Here is a 23,300-nt window from a genome sequence, read left to right as displayed (position 1 = left end):
TTCTATTACTTTACGACTGATTTTATTTTTATGATATCATTTAAATTGTTCCGTTATTTTATAGAATTATTTTTTTGTTAATTGAATGAAATTAAAATTTATGAAGTTTCCTTTTCTTCGGTCAAATAAATAGCCAATAATCTTAAATTTATTAATATAATCACTATGCAATTTTAGGATTTTGTTGACGACTTTTTTAGTAGGTTCGTAATTTACTTACATGTGTTTTTTTAAGTAATAGTAAGCTAACAAAAATGATCTTGAACATGTTCAAATTTGATTAAATTTTTAATGAGGTCTTATTTTCCTATAAATAGATGTATGTCCTAATCAAAATTCATCACACCAAAAAAAAGATCAATAAAAAAGAAAGATTATTCCTTTGTAGAAGTACCTTTCACCAATATTAGGAATCTCTTTCAATTTCATTAAACATTGGTATGATGCTAATTATGTATTTTTATGATTTATCATGATATTTTGTAGTCTAGGAATTCCAAATTTTTATTTCTTTTATCTATCAAATAAATAGTTTTTAATGGGGAAAGGCTACAAATCATCAACCTTCATTATTGATAACATTCTTTATTTATATATAAATAGATAAACAATAAAATTTTGTTATTTTCTGATTTTTTCAATCTTAAATTAAAACTATTTACCCGATATCATATGAGATACAACATCAACATTTATTCGAAATCATATATCTGATGGAGATTTTCTTTCCAAAATATAGTTTTGCCCTAACCATATGCTTTACATGTTGTTGATGATTTTCTTGCTTTATGATTTTCAGAAAATTGGTCTTGGATAAACTAATGGAAAATAATGAAGATATGAATTCCCAACCAGAGCTATTAAGCATAAGTAAGGAATTTGTATTTTTAATATTTCTATGAATAATTTTCTTTGATAATATTTGTTTATTTATTTATTAGTTGATGGAACCAAGAGTTATATTTATGAACAATTGTGGAATATATGTGCTGGACCTTTGTGTGATCTTCCAAAGCCCGGGGAAAAGGTTTATTACTTTCCTCATGGGCATATTGAGCTTGTGAGTCTCTTTATCTCTCTGTATATATAAATATATATATGTATAATCTTCTGTTTTGGTATTTTGTATGATTTGTGAAATATTTTGCAGGTTGAGACATCAACAAGAGAAGTGTTGTTGGATGAGATGAGGCCAAATATTAATCTGCCTTCGAAGCTTCCATGTCGTGTAATTGCTATTCAGCTTAAGGTATGTGTTTTAAGTTCAAGGGGATAAAAATGAGCTACACTATTTTATTTTGTAAGTTTTATTTTCATTTTAGAAATACATAATTTGGTGCTTATTTTTTTTGTAGGTGGAAAAAAATACGGATGAAGTTTATGCTCAGATTTCTTTGATGCCGGATACAACAGTGAGTTGTAAAACATTTAAAATTTAATGTCAAACTTCATTGTAATTTTCTTTAATTTGTTCTACCGATTTTATGAATTTGTGATAGGAAGTTGTAATCCCAATTACTAATGATGGTAGTCGAAAGCCAATGGTTTGTTCTTTTACTAAAGTACTAACAGCGTCCGACACTAGCACACATGGTGTATTATCTCTTCGTAAAAAACATGCCCTTGAATGTCTTCCGCCGCTGGTAATTCTGCATCGCTTCTCTATTGAATAACCTAGAATTTTAAGTTTCATTAATTATATTTATATATATATATATATATATATATTTAATTTTTGGTTTAGGATATGTCTCAACCAGTGCCTACACAAGAACTTGTCGTAAAAGATCTTCATGATAATCAATGGACATTTAAGCATACCTTTAGAGGTATTGACTATTTTTTCATCAAAATCAGTGACCATTTGATTAGTAAATAAGGATCTTATTTTTGCATTCAGGTACACCGCGGAGGCATCTATTCACCACTGGTTGGACTGCGTTTGTAACATCAAAAAAATTAGTTGCTGGGGACAATTTCATTATCCTTAGGTATATTTCCATCTTACTACATGTCTTTTAGTTTTTGTATTTTGAATTAATTATTTTTGTCGTTACAGAAGAGAGAATGGAGAGCTGCTAGTTGGCATTAGACGAGCGAAGTACGAAATAGACCACATACCTTTATCTCTAATATCAACGCAATGTATGCTACATGGAGTCATTGCTTCTGTAGCGAATGCATTTAATACCAATTGTATGTTCATTGTGGTTTATAAGCCAAGGTATATTTCAAAATACTACTTAATTTTTTTGTTTTTAATGAATACTACTTGATTTCTATTCTATCGAAATAATGTGGATTAGTTTATTCAACAAGTATGTTTACATTTTTGTTTTTGATATAATCTTAGGGCAAGTCAATTTGTTGTTAGATATGACAAGTTTGTAGATGCATTGAAGAATAAGTTTAATTTCGGTTCAAGATTTAGAATGCGGTTTGAGGGTGAGGATTTTTCTGAAAAAAGGTAATGTTTCATCATTTTTTTTTCTCCATTTCTAAAACCCATTATATTTATAACACATTTTGTTTTACAATATAAGGTACTCTGGGATTGTTATTGGTGAAAAAGATTTGTCCCCACATTGGAAAAATTCAGAGTGGCGAAGCCTAGAAGTATTTGTAATTCATACTTTAATTGTATTTGTTTAAAATACATTTTTGTATTCATACTTTAATTAACTATGTTTTGTTTTGAAGGTGCAATGGGACGAGGTATCACCACAAAAACCTAGTAAAGTTTCACTATGGGAAATTGAACATTTAGTGCCTTCATCAAATATTTTAAATACAACTTTGCTCAAGAAAGAAAGCCCTTGTCACCTTGAAATGGGTAAAGACAGATTTTTATAACTGTATTTGTTTCATAAGCTAAAGCTTTCTTATGCAAATACATTTCTCATTCTAACTATCTTCATATATAGGTTCATCATCATCCATTCTTTCGACTGACAACCAAATTGGACGATCGAACATGAGTTCTCCAAAGAATGTGTCTTATCATGACGTAGTTGATGATTCCAAGGTTTCTTATGGTTCGCTAATGAGTTACAGAGTCCCAACCATGCCCAATCCAAACTGTGCTACCGACCAAATTGTTCAACCAATGCAAGAAAATATAACTACCGATGCAACCACTAGTTGCATGTTGTTTGGAGTTGATCTTCTGGCCACACCCTCAAAAAAATGAAGCCGGCAAACAAATTCTCTCAAGTTGAATCAACATTTTCAACATCTTATGAAGTACTAACAAATGTTAAAACAAATAATTAACATATTATGATGTGTACCACCAACAATTACTGGGTATCTTTTTTTTTTCTTGGTTTTGTAATGTTTTGGAATTTAGTATGCCGAGTGAGAGAAGGCAAAGAATAAACTAAAATTTAAATGACTTGAAATTTTAGATTATTGAGAATATAAAAGAGTCGAGGATTAGAAGAGAAGGTTTTATTTAAATTTTTCACTGAAAAAACAGTATTTTGTTACTGAAAAAAAAGTTTTTTTGATTTCGTAAAGAATTTACTATGGAAGACAAATATATTATTTTATTTCTTTTGTGCAAAAGAAGATAAATACATGATAAGACATTTATACTAAAATGAGATATATATAAGTGAAAATAAATTGGTGATGTAAGAAAAACAATAATAAGTGAGATAAATTGACCAAATATAACTTTGTAAAATCCCACTTTGCACTTAAATAGTTATAAACCAATAAATTTTCACCAAAAAAAAGTTATAACCAATAAATAGATGATTTTAATTTTATAGTTAAGAATCACCTGCAACGATGCCACCATTACTATTAGGGCCAAATTGTTTTCCAAATGTTATTTTTAAAGGGTTGAATCCAATTTGCCAAGTGTTTTGTTCTAATCTCATGGCTTTCCTCGCCTCCTCAAATATGTCTACAAATCGTCTCCATCACTTCTCTTGAAGTCTTCAAAACAAACAGATAAACATTCAGAAAATACTCACTCTAAAAAAAGTGGTCAGCTTTTATGAACACATACCGACAATTTTTTTTATGGGTCTAATTAAATATGGAGTACCCTTTTAAAACTAAGATCGAGTTTCGGACCAAAATCATTGTTAGAATGTTGATTTATTTGTAAAGATTAGAGAAAAGTATTTATTTCACTTTATATCATGCATGATCATAGCCAAACAAGCGTACTTCGGATGGAGGGGAAAAAGACTTCGCCGGTGGTTGACAGCTCCCATGGTCGGCGATGGATCATGAGAAAGTGTACTAAAACCATCATCATGTACCTAGAAATTTATCACTTCATTCGAGGAGCCATCCACATAACAACGATAGCCCGTAAAAATTGGTGTTAATACTTAAGAGAGTGATGTTCATATATTTTACCATGTTTTCCCTTAGTTTATTCACATCTTTAGCATCTTTTGCTATCCATTTTTACCATTATTGCATAGCTTTAGGACTAATCATGCATTAGAGTATAGTTGCATTGCATTTGCATCTTTTCATGCATAATCAGGTGATTTTGGAGCTTAAGGAGCATGGGAAGCAATGCTGAGGAGAAGTGAGGCAATCATGAAGGGAAAGCAAGAGAGTTAAGGCTGAAGGAACCAAGGTCCAGAGTCCAACTCGACCCCACACTCGACCAGACACTCGACCGTGTGCAGAGGAAGACTCGACCGAGTGGAGGAAGCAGAAGGAAAGCCAACTCGACCAGCCACTCGACCAAGCATAGGGGTCGAGTTGACCAAGCCGTTGACTATTTTGTCTTTTAGTATTTTTAGGGCTTCCACCCCCTCTCCTATATAAAGCCTTGTACCTGCAGCCACCAAAGAGTCCAGCTTTTTAGAATAGTTAGAAACCTAGTTTTTACCCTTTTGGGAATTATTCTTTTTGCACTTTTATTTTCCTTAGATCTTGTACTCTTTTAAGAGAGAAAACATAAGATTCTTGGATTTTGCTGGTTTCATAACTTTCAAGATATTAAGAATTCGTGTTTGATTCCTTCTTGAATGTTTTAGATCTTTGTTTTATCTTTCATTTGATGCAAGTTTCAGTATTTTCTGGGTTTATGACTTTGATGTTCATCATGTGTTCTTGTGAGTAGTAGCTTAGGATCTTGAGGATGGGTTAGGCTGGGCTGTGTTTGAGGTTTGTTTGCTTTGGTCAAGCTTGATTGTGGTAGAATGTCTTCTAGGGTAGATGTTCTTAATGCTAATCCTGAACTGAGAAGTTAGGGTTTGATTTCAAGCATCTTAGCATCACACCAATGTTTAAGGAGCATAGATAAGGCTAGATCTAGAGCTTACCATTAGGCTTGCTAAGAGATTAGAGGTCTTTTTTGGTATGAGATGTATTGCTTAATGCCTGCTTGTGTAGACTCTTTACTATGTGAGAACAAGTCTAGAGATGCATAGGTTTGATTGTTTCTTGCCATGAGAGTGGATTAAACTTGTCTTAGATTTATATGTCTAGAGATTAGCTCAAAGCTTTGCTTGAGATTTGTTGACCAAATTAGATAACCTCATTCATTAGTCCAGCCCATGAATGCCTCCTCAAGGCCTTCCTTGTTTATTGATTTTTAAGTCTTAATCCTGCTGTTTGATTGTTGTTTGATTCGTTCTTGTGTTGCTCTGTTTTTCTTGCATTGCTTTGTTTCACGGATTTATCCAGCTCGACCCTGCACTCGATCTACACTCGATCGAGTGCCTGCTCGAGTTTATCCCCAGAACTCTTGTTTATGATTAGTAGTTGTCCTGTCTTATCTCTAGTCTCATTCTATTTGCATTCCTGTTGCATTTGCTTATTTTCCTGTTCATTATTGTCTTGCATTAGTTCATTAGCATAGTTTCTATTTATGTTCTAGCTTCATTGTAGTGATAATCATTCTGTTCCATTTACATTCAGCATCTAGTTCTAGTAGTTTTACTTTCTACTCATTACATTTCATTAATAGGATTGTTAGTGACAAACATCCTTTGCATATTTGGCTTAACTTAGGCTCATATACACATCCTGATTGTTCACAACCCTCAGATTGGATTGACACCTCTTGTACTATAATTGCATAAGGGAAATTGAAACACCCTGCCATTCATTCATTTCATATCTCACCATTGCATACATCCATTAATCCATACCACTAACAAAGTGTGTTTCTGAGAGGCTTCGCGTCCGGCGTGCCCTCAGTTGCTGTTGTGATCTAATTTCATCGACGTTGTTTTATACCTTGTTAAAATTAAACATGGTAATATGGTATTGTTGTTTCACACTGTCATGCTCATTACCCATTAGAGATAGTGTTCGAGATTTTCATGAAAAGTAACATAATCAATTAATCATCACCACCCTTAACTTTGTAACGTCACCAATAATCTTTGCAAGAGCATGAACCACCTTTGAACCGATGAAATCGAACTCGATCCCTAACAATGATCTCTCTGTTATAAATCTTTGAAATATGTTTGAAAACAACGTGACAGTCCCCACAAATTCTCAGGTTCTTTATAACTCTCACCGGACACTCCTCTTCCGCACCATCCATCATCATCAGTCCGTAGGCCACCGCCAATTTCTCGCTGTGATAGCACAAAGCGTTCTCTTTCTCTTCCTCTCCAATGTCGTGCAACACGAGTCCCGTCTGGGCCACGTAACCATCCTCCCTTATCTTCAACCTGACCTCATCAACCAAAACCCAAGAAGTTAAATAAATCCAAAAGCATTAGAGTTTTGCCAATCTGAGCTGTATATATTGTATTCTATACCTGATCTCGTCGATCTTCTCATAAATCTCTCTCCACTGTCCATGAATCTTGTCACCATTGTAGAATTTATGAATCGTTCCTTTGGCTTCTATGTAGCTAAGACCGGGAATTTTCTTCACTTGTTTGGTCTCCATATCATCTCTCACTAGTCCTACGTCCTTCCACCGTCCCTGCGCTGCATAAACGTTCGATAGCAACACAAAATCCCCGTCGTTGTTAACACCCATTTCATTCACTTTCCTAGAAGCTATCTCAGCCATTTCCACATTATTGTGAATCTCCGAAGCTCCAAGGAGGCTCTGCCACAAAACAGGATCCGGAACCATCGACATCGAACATATGATGTCGTGTGCTTCTCTCAGTTTTCCTGCTCGGCCTAACAGATCAACCACACAACCGTAATGCTTCATGTTAGGCTCGACTCCGTTACGAGCCATGTTGTTGAACACTGATGTCCCATACTCCACTAATCCTGCGTGTCTGCAAGCGGTTAAAGCAGCTAAGTATGAGACATCATCAGGCTTGATACCATTAACTTCCAATTTCTCGAAAATCTCTAGCGCTCTGTGCGCTTCTCCATGCACTGCAAACCCCATGATCATAGTGTTCCATGTAACAACGCTCTTCTTACCCGTGATCTGATCAAACACTTGGAAAGCTTTATCAACAAACCCGCATTTGGAATACATATCAATAGCCGCGTTGCTAACAATCACGTTATGATCCAAGTTTGCATCTTTAAAGTAACCATAGATCTTTTCACCTTCCTTAACAGCACCCAAGTGAGAACAAGCTCCCAAAGCAGCAACAACAGTTATTTCATTTCTTTCTGATTCCTTCTATTTCCATTCGTTTATACAACTCCAACGCCTCACTCGCTCTATTCCCCGACGATAACCCCGAGATCAACGCATTCCACGAGGCGATGTCTCTCACAGACATTTCGTCGAACAACTTGTGCGCACTTACCAAATCTCCATTTTTAGAGTAAGCATCAAGCAACGTAGTACCGAGACGCGCGTCATCGGAAACCCATGACGACTAATCTGACTATGAAGCTGAACCGTAGCGGAAGAACAAAGCGCACGCGCACAAGCTTTAAGAGTGAAAGAGCAAGTCAAAGCATCGACTCTACACATAGCCGACGATGACGTTTGCCGCAACATGGAACGAAACCATGAAAACGCGAGTGGACGGCTGAGGACTAGAGGCGAATCCGCGGATGACGGGCGTTCCAGTCGTTGGTTAAAGGTTTAGGGCTGTGACGGAAGATTTTAACGGCGAATGAAAGGTCTCCGAACGGTGAAACTGCGCAGCGTTCGAGAAGACGAGAACGCAGGAAGGAAGATTGAAAATGGCCGGCGGTGAGGAAATGAGATTGGAGTTGTTTGATTTGAGAGGAAGGTGACGCATCTCTGTATCATCGTCTCCATGTAAACACGAGCCATTCCATTCCACGATTCACCAAATTAACTTGGTACAAGGGATTTAATTGACCCGGTTTGTTTTTTTTTTCATACCGAAAACAAATTTAAACCGAAATTAAAACCAAACCAATGAAATAGCTAAGCCAAATAAAGTGAGAAACAAAATAGCTAAAAGACTCTCTGTGTTACAAATATAAAGAAGAGCAACAACTCCAGGCTCCAGCTATGACTTTGAATATAAAAACTGAACCATTAAGAAGTTTTTAGATTACATGACGTTTACATGGAGGAGAGCTTTTATGTGATTTGGGGAGCAAGGGCAACAAATTTGTGGAGGCATGAGCAACGGTCCTCACTTGATGCATGATCATGTTGCAGCATATGGTGTCCTTCTTCGTAATATCAAAGTTAAGATCCTCTACATGGTCTACAAAGACGTAAACTTCATGATAATCGTCAGGACCATTCTACACCGTCTTGTCTAGTAATACCTTGGATTTCAACATTTCGGAGGATGTTCCTTTCGGGATTAAAATAGAAAACATAAAACGGTGCAGATGCATTATCTTTCACCAAAACAATTTCACCTGAAGCATTCGCCCCAACGACGAAAATATACTGGTCATCCTTAACGACTTTATCCTCATCATCAGTCCTTAAAGTCTAGACATATGCAAGAGAATTCCCGTTTCTCGATATCCTCTAGAACCACATATCTAACTCAAGGGGAAATCCACTATGACAGGAATATGCCTTCAGTATCTTACTTTATGATGTAACGGATACATTAAAATGTAATCCGGTTTATGCTTTGGTTATCTTCTTTTGGTATCGGTTTGTGGTCCAAAGAATAGTATGTAAGGCAATGTTTGCCTTTCGAGAAACCTAATTAATGAGTATCATCTTTATTTCCCTATCTCTCTCTCTTCCTCATTTATCTCTTGCGGCGCTTAAGCTTGCTCACATCACTCGAATCAGTCCTTTTAGGTGATCCTTCTCTCTCTTTGATCATCTTTCAGTTCTGTTTTCTCTGTTTTTAGTCTCTTGGTGAAGACCTAGAATAGTTTTTAGCTCGCTGATTTATTTACTGTTACATTGGTATCAGAGCTCTCGCTCCTTGGATCGACAAAAACCATGGCCGACGCTACTCGTTTCCAAACTCTGAGCAAACAAATCGACGACCAGAAAAGACAACCGACGATATCAAGGGTCAAATCGCAGATCTGGTCAAATCGCAGACTGAGCTGGTCAATCTCAGGCCAACCTTGAATCCATGGTGAAGAAGCTAGTGTTACAGAACACGGGCCAGTCAAGCGGAACCACTGATTCCCCGACGACGGGTATCTGGTGAGGGTAACCGCCGCATCTCAGCAACCGCGACCTCCAGACCCCCCAGATCTGTTGAACGAGTGCCACGCGTCCTCCGGGAAGCGACCTATGAGGACTGACCGTCTTCCAACCCACCCAATGGCACCAAACGGTTTATCCACGCGCCTGACCAAGGTAGGTTTCCCGATTTTTGATGGTACGTCGTTGAGAGACTGGGTATACCGTTGCGAGCAGTTCTTTCACCTCGACCACACTCCCGCCAAGGGGAAAGTCCAGTTAGCTTCCATTTACATAGAGGGGAAAGCAACTCAGTGGCTCCACAACTATCTGAACAATCGTTTTTGGTGTTTTCCTTTCGTGGTCAGAGTTTATCATGGCTTTGTCTAAACGGTTCACAAAGGCCAACAACGACCCTCTGTCCGCTCTGGTGAGTATAAAGCAAGCTGGTGATTTGGTGGAAGACTTCCTAGAGAAGTTTGAAGATGCTCTAACCAAGCTATCTCTGCCGGACCAACACGCCTTAAGCATTTTCCTGACCAACCTCAACCCTCAACTTGCCTTACATGTCCGCCAGTTTGAGGTAACTGAAGTAGCTGAAGCCGCACGATTAGCCAAACTTCATGAGGCTTATCTATCCCTCAACCAACAAAAACAACCTCGAGCTCCCTTCAGTCCCTTCCCCATATCAAACACTTCAACCCACTACAGGAACCCAAACACAACCCCCATTACTCCCGACACCCGAAAGCAACATATCCAAATATCCATCTACCAAGCCAAACACTTTCACCAAACCCCCCGAGAAAATCCCAAGGAAGTATTCATATCAAGAAATGCAAGAACGCCGAACCAAAGGGCTCTGTATGTTCTATGATGAGCCCTACTCTCCCGGTCATCACTTAAAGCATAAGAGGTCTCAGATATTTGTGGTGGAAGTTGAGGAAGACGAATGCCCCGAGGGAGAAGAGATAATCACCAACCATATGATGATCAGGCGGAAGAGATAACTGAAACTAGACCGGTGATCTCTGTGAATGCATTGAATGGAACCTCTGATTTCACCTGCATGATCATGACTGCATACTACGGTAAGCGAAAGCTTCATGTGTTGATCGATCCCGGTAGTACACACAGTTTTCTCAGTGTAGCTGTGGCTAACGAGATAGGCAGTCTCCTGGAACCCATTAAGCCAATACGTGTGATTGGAGCTTTCAGTGGCTCGATCATTTCCAAACACAAGTGTTCGGGTTTTTCATGTAGGATGCAAGGGTATGCGTTTGTCACAGAGGTGAGATCGATACCGTTGGATAGTTATGACCTGGTCCTCGGGGTGCAATGGTTGGTGACCCTGGGTCCAATATTATGGGATTTCTTGAATTTGCGCATGGAGTTCAAGTTAGGAGGCGTTAAGCATGTGTTGCGGGGAACAAAGGTTGTTTGCAAGGAAGTTAAAGGTGATAATTTGGACAAAATCATGCAAGAACCATCGCAGATAGCCCTCTTGCAAGTTCAGTTGATCTCAGACTCACCTGATCAACCTTCTCTACAATCGGAAGCCCTTCTCTCACACATCGCCACACATCAGTCAGAAATGTCAGATGACCCTTCCCTGCAATACCTACTAGCATCTTTCCATGATATCTTCGAGGAACCCTCCGGTTTGCCACCATTTCGTGAAGGGTACGATCACAAGATCCCTCTGATCGCAGATGCAAACCCGGTGAGTCTCAGACCTTACCGCTATTCAACCCTCCAGAAAGATGTCATTGATAGGATGGTGAAGGACATGATTTCCCAAGGGATCATACAGAGTAGCACTAGTCCCTACGCTTCACCTATTGTGTTGGTCAAGAAGAAGGATGGCTCGTGGCGCCTCTGTGTGGATTACCGTGGTCTCAACAAGCAAACCATCAAAGATAAGTACCCTATTCCTTTGTTGGAAGATCTGTTGGATGAACTAGGTGGCGCTAAGTACTTCTCTAAGCTGGATTTGCGGGCTGGTTTCCACCAAATCAGAATGTCACCCGAGGATGTATACAAAACAGCGTTCAAAACTCATGCGGGGCACTATGAATACTTAGTGATGCCTTTCGGCCTTACTAATGCTCCATGCATGTTCCAAGGGTTAATGAACCATGCCTTCCAAGAGATTGCCAGGAAGTTCTTACTGGTGTTCTTCGATGACATATTGGTGTACAGTGCCACATGAGAGCTGCATCTATACCATCTCCAACAGGTGTTCATTATATTGCGAGGCCAACAGCTCTTCCTGAAACCCTCAAAATGCACGTTCGGGGCCACCACCATCGAGTACTTGGGTCACTTTATCTCTGAAGAAGGTGTAAGCACCGACCCGGGTAAGATCAAGGCAATAGAGCAGTGGCCAACACCGTTGAACCAGAAGCAGTTGAGGAGCTTCCTGGGTTTGGTTTACTACTATAGAAGGTTCATCAAAGGATATGGGGTTATTGCAAGGGCTCTTACCAACTTACTTAAGAAAGATGGGTTCCTTTTGAATGCAGAAGCGGATCAGGCCTTCCAAAACCTGAAAAAGGCACTATCTACATCCCCGGTTTTGGCACTACCTAACTTCGACAAAACATTCGTAGTTGAGACCGACGCTTCTAATGTGGGCATTGGGGCAGTGCTAATGCAAGACCATCATCCTATCTGTTTCATCAGTCGAGCTTTGGGACCAAGACACCAATCATTATCGGTTTATGAAAAGGAGTTGCTCGCAATGGTCCATCCAGTTTAGGTTTGGAACGCTTACCTCGCACATCGACCCTTCATCATCATAACAGATCAAAAGAGCCTCAAATTCCTTATGGATCAAAAGGTAACCACACCCTTTCAACATATGTGATTGTCTAAACTAATGGGGTACACTTTTGAGATACAGTATAAAGCAGGCAAAGAAAACCATGCTGCGGACGCTTTATCACGGGTAACTGGCTCACAACTTCTACAAATCACCTTGTCCCAAGCTCACGAGGGCTTCTTTGACTCGTTGAAACTTCTGTGGGAAACTGATGATCATTTGCGTAAGCTTATATCTGAGATCAAAGCCAAACCGGCCTCGCATCCAAACTATACCTTCACCAACGGTGAGTTAAGACGCAAGAGTAAGCTGGTAGTTGGGAATGACGCGGCAGTTAAAACCAAGATCCTCCAGTGGTTGCATGATTTGGCTATAGGTGGACACTCAGGTAGAGATGCGACTTTACACCGCGTCAAATCCCTATTCTTCTGGCCCAAAATGAGTCTCGAGGTCCAGAACTACGTCCGCAGCTGCAGTATCTGCCAGCGAAACAAGTACGACATGGCTGCTAAGCCCGGACTGCTGAATCCATTACCCATTCCTAATGGTGTTTGGGAATCAATTAGTTTGGATGTCATTGAAGGTCTACCACCTTCATCCGGTAAACACTGCATCCTGGTGGTTATCGGCAGGTTGAGTAAAAACGCACACTTCCTGCCTCTGCCACACCCCTATACGGCCTTGGATGTTGCACAGGTGTACCTGGACCAAGTTTTCAAGCTTCACGGTATGCCTAAGGATGTCACCAGTGACAGAGACCCCACGTTTTTGAGTGAGATTTGGAGAGAGATGTTCAGGGTTCATGGCACTGATCTTCAGTTTTCAACGTCTTACCATCCCCAAACCGATGGTCAGACGGAAATAACCAACAAAACACTGGAGACGTACCTTCGCTGTATGGTGTCAGAAGCCCCACAAACTTGGAGCAAATGGCTTCCTCTTGCAGAATGGTGGTATAACACTACCTATCACACTGCCATCCAGTCAACCCCCTTATGAGATCGTGTACGGGCAACCTCCTCCACTTCACCTACCATATCTCCCTGGTGAGAGCTCATCCGTTGTGGTTGATCGCAGTTTGCAAAAACGGGAAGAAGTGATTAATATGCTCAAGTTCCACCTGCTCAGAGCTTAGAACAGGATGAAGCAAGCAGCAGACTCTCACAGGTCTGAAAGGGAGTTTAAGATAGGAGACTTCGTCTATCTAAAACTGCAACCATATCGCTAGAACTCCCTTAAGTCAAAGAACGTCCCTCATAAGCTGTCCCCAAGGTTCTACGGCCCTTTTCAGATCGTGGACAGAGTAGGTTCAGTTGCGTATAAGTTAAAGCTCCCTCAGCAATTGGCTATTCACGATGTCTTCCATGTAAGCCAGTTGAAACTTTGCCCAAATCCTCCCTCGGACTCTCCATTGTTACCCCAATATCTGTTGGACATCGGCAACGCTAAAGAACCAGAGGCCATTTTGGATAAGAAGGTGATCAAGTATCGCAACAAAGCCACCACAAAGGTTCTGGTTCACTGGAAAGGCTCAACACCTGCAGCAGCTACTTGGGAGTTCTACCAAGACTTCATCAACAAATATCCCACCTTTGATCCTTGAGGACAAGGATGTTCTGAAGAGGAGAGTATTGTGACAGGAATATGCCTTCAGTATTTTACTTTATGATGTAACAGATACATTAAAATGTAATCCGGTTTATGCTTTGGTTATCTTCTTTTGGTACCGGTTTGTGGTCCAAAGAATAGTATGTAAGGCAATGTTTGCCATTTCGAGAAACCTAATTAATGAGTATCATCTTTATTTCCCTATCTCTCTCTCTCTTCCTCATTTATCTCTTGCGGCGCTTAAGCTTGCTCACATCACTCGGAATCAGTCCTTTAAGGTCATCCTTCTCTCTCTTTGATCATCTTTCAGTTCTGTTTTCTCTGTTCTTAGTCTCTTGGTGAAGACCTAGAATAGTTTTTAGCTCGCTGATTTATTTACTGTTACATCCACCATACTGATCATGACTATGATCATACTTCATATTAATCAAACCTAGCTTACCCTTATAGTTTATCAATGTAGTAGTCGCATTCATATCGCAGGTGCCTGGATTTACAAACTCAACCTTCTCAGACCTAACATCAAAACAACATAAAAATGTATACCCATAATCCCCGATGTAACATAAGTAATACAAAACTCCATCGATGCATATCCCATTACCCCTAAATCCACTATAAGGATGTGAGGGACATTATGTCGTCCTCCATCTCAGTTCTTCAGTTCCTAATGTCAGGATATAACGACCATTAACCAAAACCTTGAATTGTTTGGCAATTGGATCGAACCCTAAAAAGCCACCTCCCCCTCTGTATGTTGTTCTCGGTTCAGGTAAGATCGCATACTGTCCCGTGCTAGGGTTACATATCGCATGCATTTCATTCTTATCATATGTATCATGATTATACTCCTTTGAGATACGTATGCTAGGGAAATAGAGCAAACCAGAGGCATATCTACAACTCTCGTAGTAAATTAAGTCAAAAGACATCTTCATATGAAAATCAGCTGCGACAACAAGAGAGGACGGATTCTGAGGCTGAGGCGCCGAAAACAAAAACCACTCACCGTCTTGTTTGACCCCAATTAAGAGACGTGGATGAGCCAACGACCTAGTCAAGAACAAGTCGGTGAAATATGGCTCGCAAAGCAAGGATCCCCATAGCTTCGACACGCATAGCGAAACCTCGCGATTGATTTCGCAGGCAATCTCGAGAGTATATCAGAAATCATATCAATAAAGATGGAATCTGAGTTTTCTCCTCTATTCATGATCGTGTCGTGTGTTTGCTTATGGAGTTTGGGACCGCAGGCTCTTCTCCCAAAGAAATTAAATAAAGGATTTAGTTAATTCGGTTTGGCCAAAAGAAAAACCCTAGTAAACATAATTCTGTTTGACCACAACAATAAACATAAATAAATTTTCATGCATGTGTAGATTATTTACTTTTTAAAAATTCTGTAAGAATATACGAATGTCAGTTATGTTTGTAAGTTGTTAAATAATTTTTGGATTAAATGTGGTTTTTGGTTTTCAGATTTTGCAAAACCATGAAAAAAGGGAGAAAAATCGAAAATCCATCGCCATTCATATCCAGAATATTACGTTTGAAAATTTGATGAAAACCATATATAAAACCCCAAAAACCAATTTTTCATTGAAAATCGAAAAATTTTATATACTTTTTAGGGAATATATTTTATATACAATCATGAATGGGTAAAACTGATTATTTTCAAAATTAAACCCAAAACTAAAAACATTCAATGCTAATTAAGGCTATTTGATATCTCACGAATGGCTCGATTGCTTATGTTTTTTTCATTTTGGCTACATGGCATGTCTAAGGTGCAAAAATACGTACTTTGCATCATTATCATGCACATACATACCCATCGTCCGCTCTTGTTGCGTTCTTGTTCATAAAACTAAACTAAACTAAAAAAAAAAAAAAAAAAAAAAAAAAAGAAAAAAAAAAAACTACTAAACTAACTAAAAATTATTGCGGACATCGATGCTCTTGTTCTACTACGTACATCAATGTCGTTTTTACATGACCAGGCACCCTCGGATTTTGGTTTCTTCATGGGTGAATGCGCGAGTCATGTCTTTGGGTTCGGTCTTGCTTCTCTATTTTATATCATACCCACTTCAATAGGAGGACATGGACAACAACACGAAGCTAGAAAGAACAAAATACCAAAGCCAAGAGTGATAGATCTAACATGAAATCTGTAAATGAGAAGTATAACATCCAAAAGCAAAATAGCTTAGACTCTCTATTATATATATTAAGAAGACAACTTCAGCCCAAAATAGAGAGATTTTAGCTGATATTGAGAGCTATCAAGTTTTGACACCTATAATTAATTAATCATCTTCTAAAAAACTCAGAACATAATATTAATTTTCTCTCTCAAAAGTACCACGATCTTGTTGCAGGTGAGCAAGGGAACCTCACTTGATAATCTTCTTCAGATGATGTTGATGTGCTTTTGTTCTGGTCGGCTTATAGATGTTGCAGTATATGGTGTCTTCATAACATCAAAGTGAAGATCCTCTACATGGTCTACAAAGACTTCATGATAATCGTTAGACCATTCTACCCCTTCTTGTCTAAGACCTTGGATTTCAACATATTGGAGAGTGTTCCTTTCGGGAGTAAAATAGAAAATACAAAACGATTCACATGCATTATCATATTTGGCTAAAACAATCTCACCTGAAGCCGTCGCCCCAACAACCCTAATATGATCGTCATCCTTAACAACTTTATTCTCAGTCCTCAAAGTGTAGGCATATTTAGACCGTTCTCGTTTCTCAGTATCCTCTAGTACCCACATATGTAACGTAAGGGGAAATCCACAACCATATTCACCCCTCAAGTCAAAATCAATCACACCTAACTTACCCTTATAGTTTATCAATTTAGTAGACCAACCATAAAAGCATTGACGAGCTTGAAGCTGCTTAAATTTCTCTGATCTGACATCAAAGCAAACTATAAAACAGTCACTTAAATCAACTCCCTTACCAACGTACTATAAAACCCCATTGATGCATATCCCATTACCTCTAGGTTGATGATAATGAATATATGAGGGAGAGTGGATCGTCCTCCACTGTTGATGTATGAAATCGACAATATAAATATATGAATCAAGTGGGACGAATCGGATCTGGTCCTTTTATTTAACTTAAGAATCTTAGTCAAGGGTTTTACAGAAAATGACAATTTGAGAGCTAAAATGCCTAATACGAAAATTAAAGCCTTTTCTCTCTCTAATTGTCCAAAATTTTGGATCTTTTTTCCTGACAATGACGTCAGGTATTTATAGTGGGACCTTGACCTAGGTTTCTTCTGTCTCCTGGTAAAATGACGATTTTGCCCCTGCGGCCTGTTGGGCTAAATCCAAGACTTTAGGCCCAAATCTTCATGAAATCTTCTGCTTAGGTCTTCATATCCAACAATGGTCCCCCCCCTAGTCCGATGTGCGATGGCTTGCTTGAGCCCGTCGGATACGACTACGCGTCTTCAGGTCCGTCTTGCGGGAAGGATAGAAGATTTCGGGAGTTTTGTCGCCTTCCGGAGGGTTCCGGGATGAATAGTGTGTTGTGCACGTTTTTCGAGGTATCCGGGAGATTCTGGGATGAACAGTGCGTCGGGCACGTTTTTCGAGGTATCCGGGAGATTCTGGGATGAACAGTGCGTCGGGCACGTTTCTCGAGGTCCGTTGGGCTTTAAACGGGAGCTTTGAGTATTCTGCACGTTTCCCGAAGCGCGGGAAGTAGAGACAACTTAGAAACTAGGGTTTTCTCGGTCAACGTGCTGGTCCCCCCATATATATATGTCTTTGACCTAGTCTTTACTCATTAATCTTCTTCTCTCCAAAAAGGTATACTTCTTTCCTCCTTCCCTTATCTCTCTTTCTTATATATTTTTTTTTTGGTTTGTAAGACCATGAGGCCGCCGCCGTGTGGGACTCAGTTCCCGGCCGCCGTCTGTTCTCGCCGGTGGGACTTCCCGGAATCCCCGCCGATAGCACCGCCGCCGTGGTTTCTTCGCCGGCTTTGGTCTTTGCCACTGTGGGAGGTCACTTGTCTCGCCGCCGACTTGTCGTGCCATGTCTCTGCTGCTCGCCCTACCATCTCCGCGGCCACCTTCTCACCGTCGGACTGGACCGTTAGGCGTCCTGGACGATGCGCCGCCTGCCGCTGAACTTGTCGTCCAGCCGTGTTTCCGCCGTTCTCTCTCTCCACCACCGCCGTGGCTACCTTCTCGCCGTTGGACTGGACCGCTAGGCGTCCTGGTCCACTGCGCCGCTCAATTCCCGTGGTGAGTCCGTTTGGAGTCCCGACGCGCCGCGTCTCTTTGCTCGCCAGATCTGGACGAGACCATTAGGTGTCTCGGCCCAGCCTCCACCCGGATCGTGTTGGTGCGGCGACGTAGTGGCGACGTGCTTGGTTTGAGGGAAACGCCGTGCTCGTGACGCGACAGTGGTAAGCTCGTGACATGTTTGCGAGATGCTATCAAGGGTGATACACGCGTGGACGGTTGTGGTCGAGGCAGGCGAGCTCGGTTTGGCGAGACGGAGGTGGACGAGCTCGAGTTTAGCGTTATGGTGGAGCTCGCAGGATGCTAATGTGCGCGATTGACGAGGCCAGGTCGGTGTGATAAGGGAGCTCACGGGCGAATTCGAGGGCGAGCTCAAGTTATTGGGGGCGTGGCGCGCGGTACCTTGGTACGGAGACGAGCTTGATTCTGGTAAGGTGATGGACGTGGTCGTGTGATGATGCGGCGAGATGGCGTAGCAAGGATTGGTTCGTGCGATGTTATGCTCAAGGGTTTGGCAAGGTGCCTTGGTTCGAGGCGAGATGAAGGTGTTGCCAAGACGGGAGAGATGCTCTTATCGGCAGCGAAGTCAGAGGCGAGATTGACCCTCGTTGATGCGACGTGGCGAGGTCGAGATGTTGGCATGGGGAGATGGCGAAATCGACGATCACAGTGGTGCTAAGGTTGGCGAGATAGTCGACTTACGGCAAATGTTTGGCGTGATGGTGTTGTGCGAGGCTAAGGTTGGCGAGCTCGCATAAGAGTTACGGGATCGGGATTGATGAGCTCGCGCAATGGTGTGTCTGCGAGATCGTGGTAATGAACTTAGAGGCTGGTGAGACCAAAATTCTAGGTGGCGAAGTGGTTGTATTGTCGAGGTCATAAGGTGGTGAACTTGAATTTGCGTTTGCGGGAATGGCTGCGAGGTCATGACCGAGGCGAGGTCAAGGCTTGGGCGAGCTCGAATGGAGATCGTATTGAGCGGAGAGCTTGGCTTTGTTCCCATGAGGTGGGGAGTGATGCAGTACGATTTGCGGGTTGGTGAGGTTGACGCGCAGCAAGCAGTACATGGCGAGGTGGTATGCGCGTAACTTGGTGAGACTCTGAGAATGGCGAGATGGATGTTGCTCCAGGGCGAGATGGGGGACTGACGAGCTCGTGACTTGGCGACGCTGAGATAGTGGCGAGATGGACTGATTGGACTGAGTGGCGAGCTCAATTATGCCCGCGAGATGTAGTGCCGAGCTTGATGCTTATTCGATCGGTGTGACCATCAGTTCGGCGAGCTCTACCAAAGAAGTACGAGATTGCGGCGAGCTTGGCTTGACGAAAACAAGTTTGACGTGATGGAGCTCAACACTTTTCGTACGGAAACATTGTGGAGGTCGATATTGCCGCGTATGGGGCCTTGGTGAGCTCAAATTCGGGACATCGTATGTTGACTAACTGCTGAGCTAGAGTGGCGAGATGACATGCTGGAATGCTTCGTGTTTGGAATTCGGCGAGGTGGAGGTGAGGTGGAACTCTTCAGAGGTGAGGTGGGACTGGCGAGCTCGCGCAGGGTAAGGTGATAACGCGTTTGGCGAGCTTGGTGTGCGTGACTTGGTGAGATCAAGGATAGCTTCGGGAATTGGGCAAGATGGCGAGATTGACGAGATCACTTCTGCGTACGGAGCCTTCTGCGTACGGAGCCCTCGGGTGTGGTCGTTTTGTATTGCATACCATGGCGTTCTCGATGTGGTTTCGATACTGACCGGTTGCTTGGTAGGCTTTGCCAGGTACCACACCATGGTCTCGGGAGATGACTTCTTTGGTGATATTCCGGAAGAGCTCGAAGATGACCAGTATGGCGCGTCAGATGGGGACCTCGACGAGACGGGAAGGGAATTTCCTTGGTGGGAGCCATCTGAAGGAAGTGGTGTTATGACGGATTTGGCGGATCTTTCGGTAGATGAGGTCCGGGAGCTCGAAGTAATGTTCCCGATGGGTAACCAAGCGCTCAGTCTGATTCCTCTTCCTCCGGGTCGGCGTCGCGGGAAGGTTCTTCCGTACGAAGAACGAACTGTTGTGGAGGATTCTCCTAGATCTCTGGTCGCTGGTCTAGCCGTTGGTGATGGAGTTCCGAGGCACCGTAGAGACCGTACGGGAAATAAGGAACGCACTTCCCGTGACGCAGGGAGTACATTATGCGATGAGGATTCCATAGCCCGCGTCCTTGATCTTTTCCCAACGCCAAACGGTCTGAAGTTCGTGCTGCCGAGTGAAGACGAACGCCCGTGGGACTGCCCTGAAGGTCACCTCTTCGTTTACGAAGATTATTTTACCGATGGCGGCCTGTGGTTTCCTATCCCGGAATTTCTGACGAGCTTTTGTGCGCGTCGAGAGATTGCGCTCTCGCAGTTGTCGATTTCCAGCGTCCGTAATGCAGTGGGGCTTGCGATAATTGGTAGCCATATGAAAGTCAAGATGAGCATGGATCTCTTCGAGTTGCTGACTCGATTTCTACGCGACAAATCGGGGCTATGCGTTGCCTGTTGTGCAGCCGGACTCACGATCATGAACGGGCAGAGGAGTCATATCCACGATTGGCGGAGGAGGTTTTTCTTCGTGGAGATAAACGACGCATCGGTCGAAGATCCCGGCACGACCTGTCCTACTTCTTGGAACTTCACCCCCGGTAGCCGTTGCTGGGTTGGGTTCCTATCGTTTTGGTGCTCCTAACTCTGTTTTCTGACCGTTCGTTTTATTTTTGCAGGAAAACCGCCATCTTCAGCTAGGCGCGATTTGAGTATTGTCGACAAAGGTGTTCCTTTTCTCTGGTGTAAGGCTTTGCGGTGGACGAGAATTGTTTCTCATCTCAAGACTTGTGAGTTTCGCTAGTCTCCTTATTTTCGGGATTTATGTGATTTCGTGACTAAGGCGTCTATTTATCCTGCATGTTCGCGGACTGGATTGCAAATGGGGGACTGTCCGATGTCATGTTACGCTGACCTGTTCGATGCTGAGGAGATGCCAGCTGTTGCTACCTAGGTTGTTGCGCCAAACGCCGAGATCGGCTTGGAGGTCGTTGCTGTGGAGCTCGAGGATGGCGAGGTACTTGCTCCCGTAGGTTGACCGTAGATCCCGTTCTGCCGAGGTCGCTGCTGCTCGTGCCGCGAAGAAGCCTTCCTCGGGGTCTCGTAAGAGTGTTTCAGCAGCTGGTGGCGATCGCTCCCGGAAGAGATCATTACGTTCGAGTCCTCGGAGTGATGTTGGAGGTAGTTCTAGGCGTCCTCACCACGCAGAAGATGGGCGCGGGGAATTCGACCCGCAGACGGAAGGTGGTCGTGAAGATGATCGCTCCTTCTCATTTCGCTACGACGTGAAGGACCAGACGTTCGTTGGGAACTCGCGAGCTTGTGCAGACCTCGCCAGCAGGATTGACGGTGACTCTGTTTTGCTTCTTACTTCTCGTGATCTGGCTTGTCAAGACTCGTACGAGCAAGCCGTTCGGAGACAATTTCAGGTTTGTGTCCTACCTCTCAGTTCGCCCCGATACGGATTTTACTTAGTCATAATCAGATTATTTTGTTTGGTGCTTTAGGCGATGAGTTGGATCAACCATCTCGCTGGCGACTGTGATGATAAGGTGCGCGCCGCTAGGAAGGAGGCCTCGCTTGCTCAGGATGCGTGTGTTCGGGCTGAGCGGTCAAGCAAAGAAAACGCAGCGATGGTCAAGGAGCTCACGGCTTCACTCAAGCAATCTCAGCGCAAGTTCACCTCCGAAACGGAGTGACTCAGAAAAGCGAGGGATGAGCGCGGAGAGGAGGAGCGCGCCAAAGCCGCTGTCGTGATTAGGGCGCGCGAGGAACGCATCGATCGTTTGAGGACGCACGTGATTGCAACACGCGAGAAACAACCACATTTACTTACTCTTAGCCAAGTGACCGGAACTAGGCAATGTTTGGTGAAGTTGATCAGTAGGGGTATTGTTATTCTCAAAGATAGGATGGCGCGTCTTGCTGCTGGCGAGAAGGAGTACACGGCGAAATCAAACAAGGTTGTGGTGCCGCCGCTTCACGATGATGATCTCGAGCCGTTCCCGGAAGTTACTGGTGGAGGTGCTGATGATGTCACAAACGAGTGATATGTCCTCGTATTATTGCTTGTTGTTCTTGCTTTTGATTTTTCCTTTTGTTATTGCAAACTCGATTGCCGATTGTTGCTTGTACCTCTTTTGTTCTGGATATTTTCGAACTTAGTTGATTTGATCTTTGACTGCTTGCTTCTTTACGCGCAAATATTGATTTTTGCTTATCTCCCGTTTGCGACATCATTATGATGAAGTTGCTTTGAATTTATCTTTTATCGTTGCGGGGCATATTTTGCGGTGCAGGACGTCTCCTGGCTTATCCTGGATATGTTATTCCCCGTAACTGCAAGAGTAGACAAGACAAACTTGTCGTACTAGTTAGGTGCGTTCAGTCGTGAGCGGCTTACCCTTTGGGTGCTGCAGGAATCGCGAGAGTGTGCGAGTCGGGGTCTTCGGCTTATTCACTCTGCGCCCTGCTAGCTTTGCGAGTCTGGGCTCGGCTTATAAGTCCTTACCAAAGTAAGGACGTGGATTATTTCACCACGGCACCCATGCGGAGCGCTTGCGAGTATGGACTCGGCTTTTATTCTTTACTGAAGTAAAGTATGGATTATTTCACCATTACATTCATGCGGAACGTAGAACTGTGCACCTGGCCAAGGTGTCAGTGTGAAGACGAAGGATTTGCTCGAAAATTTTATTTTTTATTAAATTAATAGTTGGACCTCGTGAAAGGCTGCCTACGTACCCTCGAGAGGGATCAAACCAATCGTAGTTCGTATTACATAAGAATGCTCGGTGACGAGCTGGTTTTTTTTTTTTTTTTTTTTTTAAATAAAACGCTCCAAATTGATCGACTAGTGGTAGTAGCGCTTGAGGTTGCCGGAATTCCAAGATCGCGGGACTGGTGTGCCGTCCATTTCGAGTAGCTGATGGACTCCTGGCTTGACATTCTTCGAGACTAAGTTTGGACCCTCCCAATGTGCTCCGAGTTTTCCAGCGTTCTTCTCAGC

General features: G+C 42.4%; 2 protein-coding genes and 3 pseudogenes across 3 annotated transcripts; 3 read left to right on the top strand and 2 right to left on the bottom strand.

Moving 5' to 3' along the window:
- The first annotated feature begins 339 nt into the window (after window positions 1-339).
- Window positions 340-3,320, top strand: LOC104759675 (auxin response factor 13-like). The gene is made up of 13 exons (XM_087497062.1): window positions 340-438; window positions 800-870; window positions 942-1,060; window positions 1,151-1,249; window positions 1,356-1,412; window positions 1,500-1,643; window positions 1,745-1,829; window positions 1,901-1,991; window positions 2,060-2,224; window positions 2,354-2,467; window positions 2,544-2,616; window positions 2,701-2,833; window positions 2,925-3,320. The coding sequence occupies exons 2-13, from the start codon at window positions 822-824 to the stop codon at window positions 3,188-3,190; spliced, it is 1,395 nt and encodes a 464-aa protein (XP_087353188.1). The 5' UTR covers window positions 340-438; window positions 800-821; the 3' UTR covers window positions 3,191-3,320.
- A 2,980-nt stretch (window positions 3,321-6,300) lies between these two features.
- LOC104757760 (pentatricopeptide repeat-containing protein At1g34160-like) lies at window positions 6,301-8,203 on the bottom strand (annotated as a pseudogene). The gene is made up of 2 exons (XR_015586206.1): window positions 6,756-8,203; window positions 6,301-6,665 (listed from the first exon to the last, which is right to left on the bottom strand). The product of XR_015586206.1 is annotated as a pentatricopeptide repeat-containing protein At1g34160-like (transcript).
- Window positions 8,204-9,619: 1,416 nt separating this feature from the next.
- On the top strand, window positions 9,620-12,269 carry LOC147923761 (uncharacterized; annotated as a pseudogene).
- Window positions 12,270-14,575: 2,306 nt separating this feature from the next.
- On the bottom strand, window positions 14,576-16,725 carry LOC147923760 (putative F-box protein At5g42430 pseudogene; annotated as a pseudogene).
- Window positions 16,726-20,003: 3,278 nt separating this feature from the next.
- Window positions 20,004-21,990, top strand: LOC147923759 (uncharacterized). Its single transcript, XM_087496542.1, has 4 exons — window positions 20,004-20,892; window positions 20,971-21,062; window positions 21,325-21,720; window positions 21,799-21,990. Exons 1-4 carry the CDS (start codon window positions 20,004-20,006, stop codon window positions 21,988-21,990), a joined length of 1,569 nt encoding a protein of 522 aa, XP_087352668.1.
- Window positions 21,991-23,300: the final 1,310 nt, after the last annotated feature.

This window comes from Camelina sativa, chromosome 17 (assembly GCF_030686135.1).
Source record: "Camelina sativa cultivar CO46 ecotype springtype chromosome 17, ASM3068613v1".
NCBI lineage: Eukaryota > Viridiplantae > Streptophyta > Magnoliopsida > Brassicales > Brassicaceae > Camelina > Camelina sativa.
Note: the sequence above shows the minus strand (reverse complement) of the source record. Positions and strands in the feature narration are given on the sequence as shown.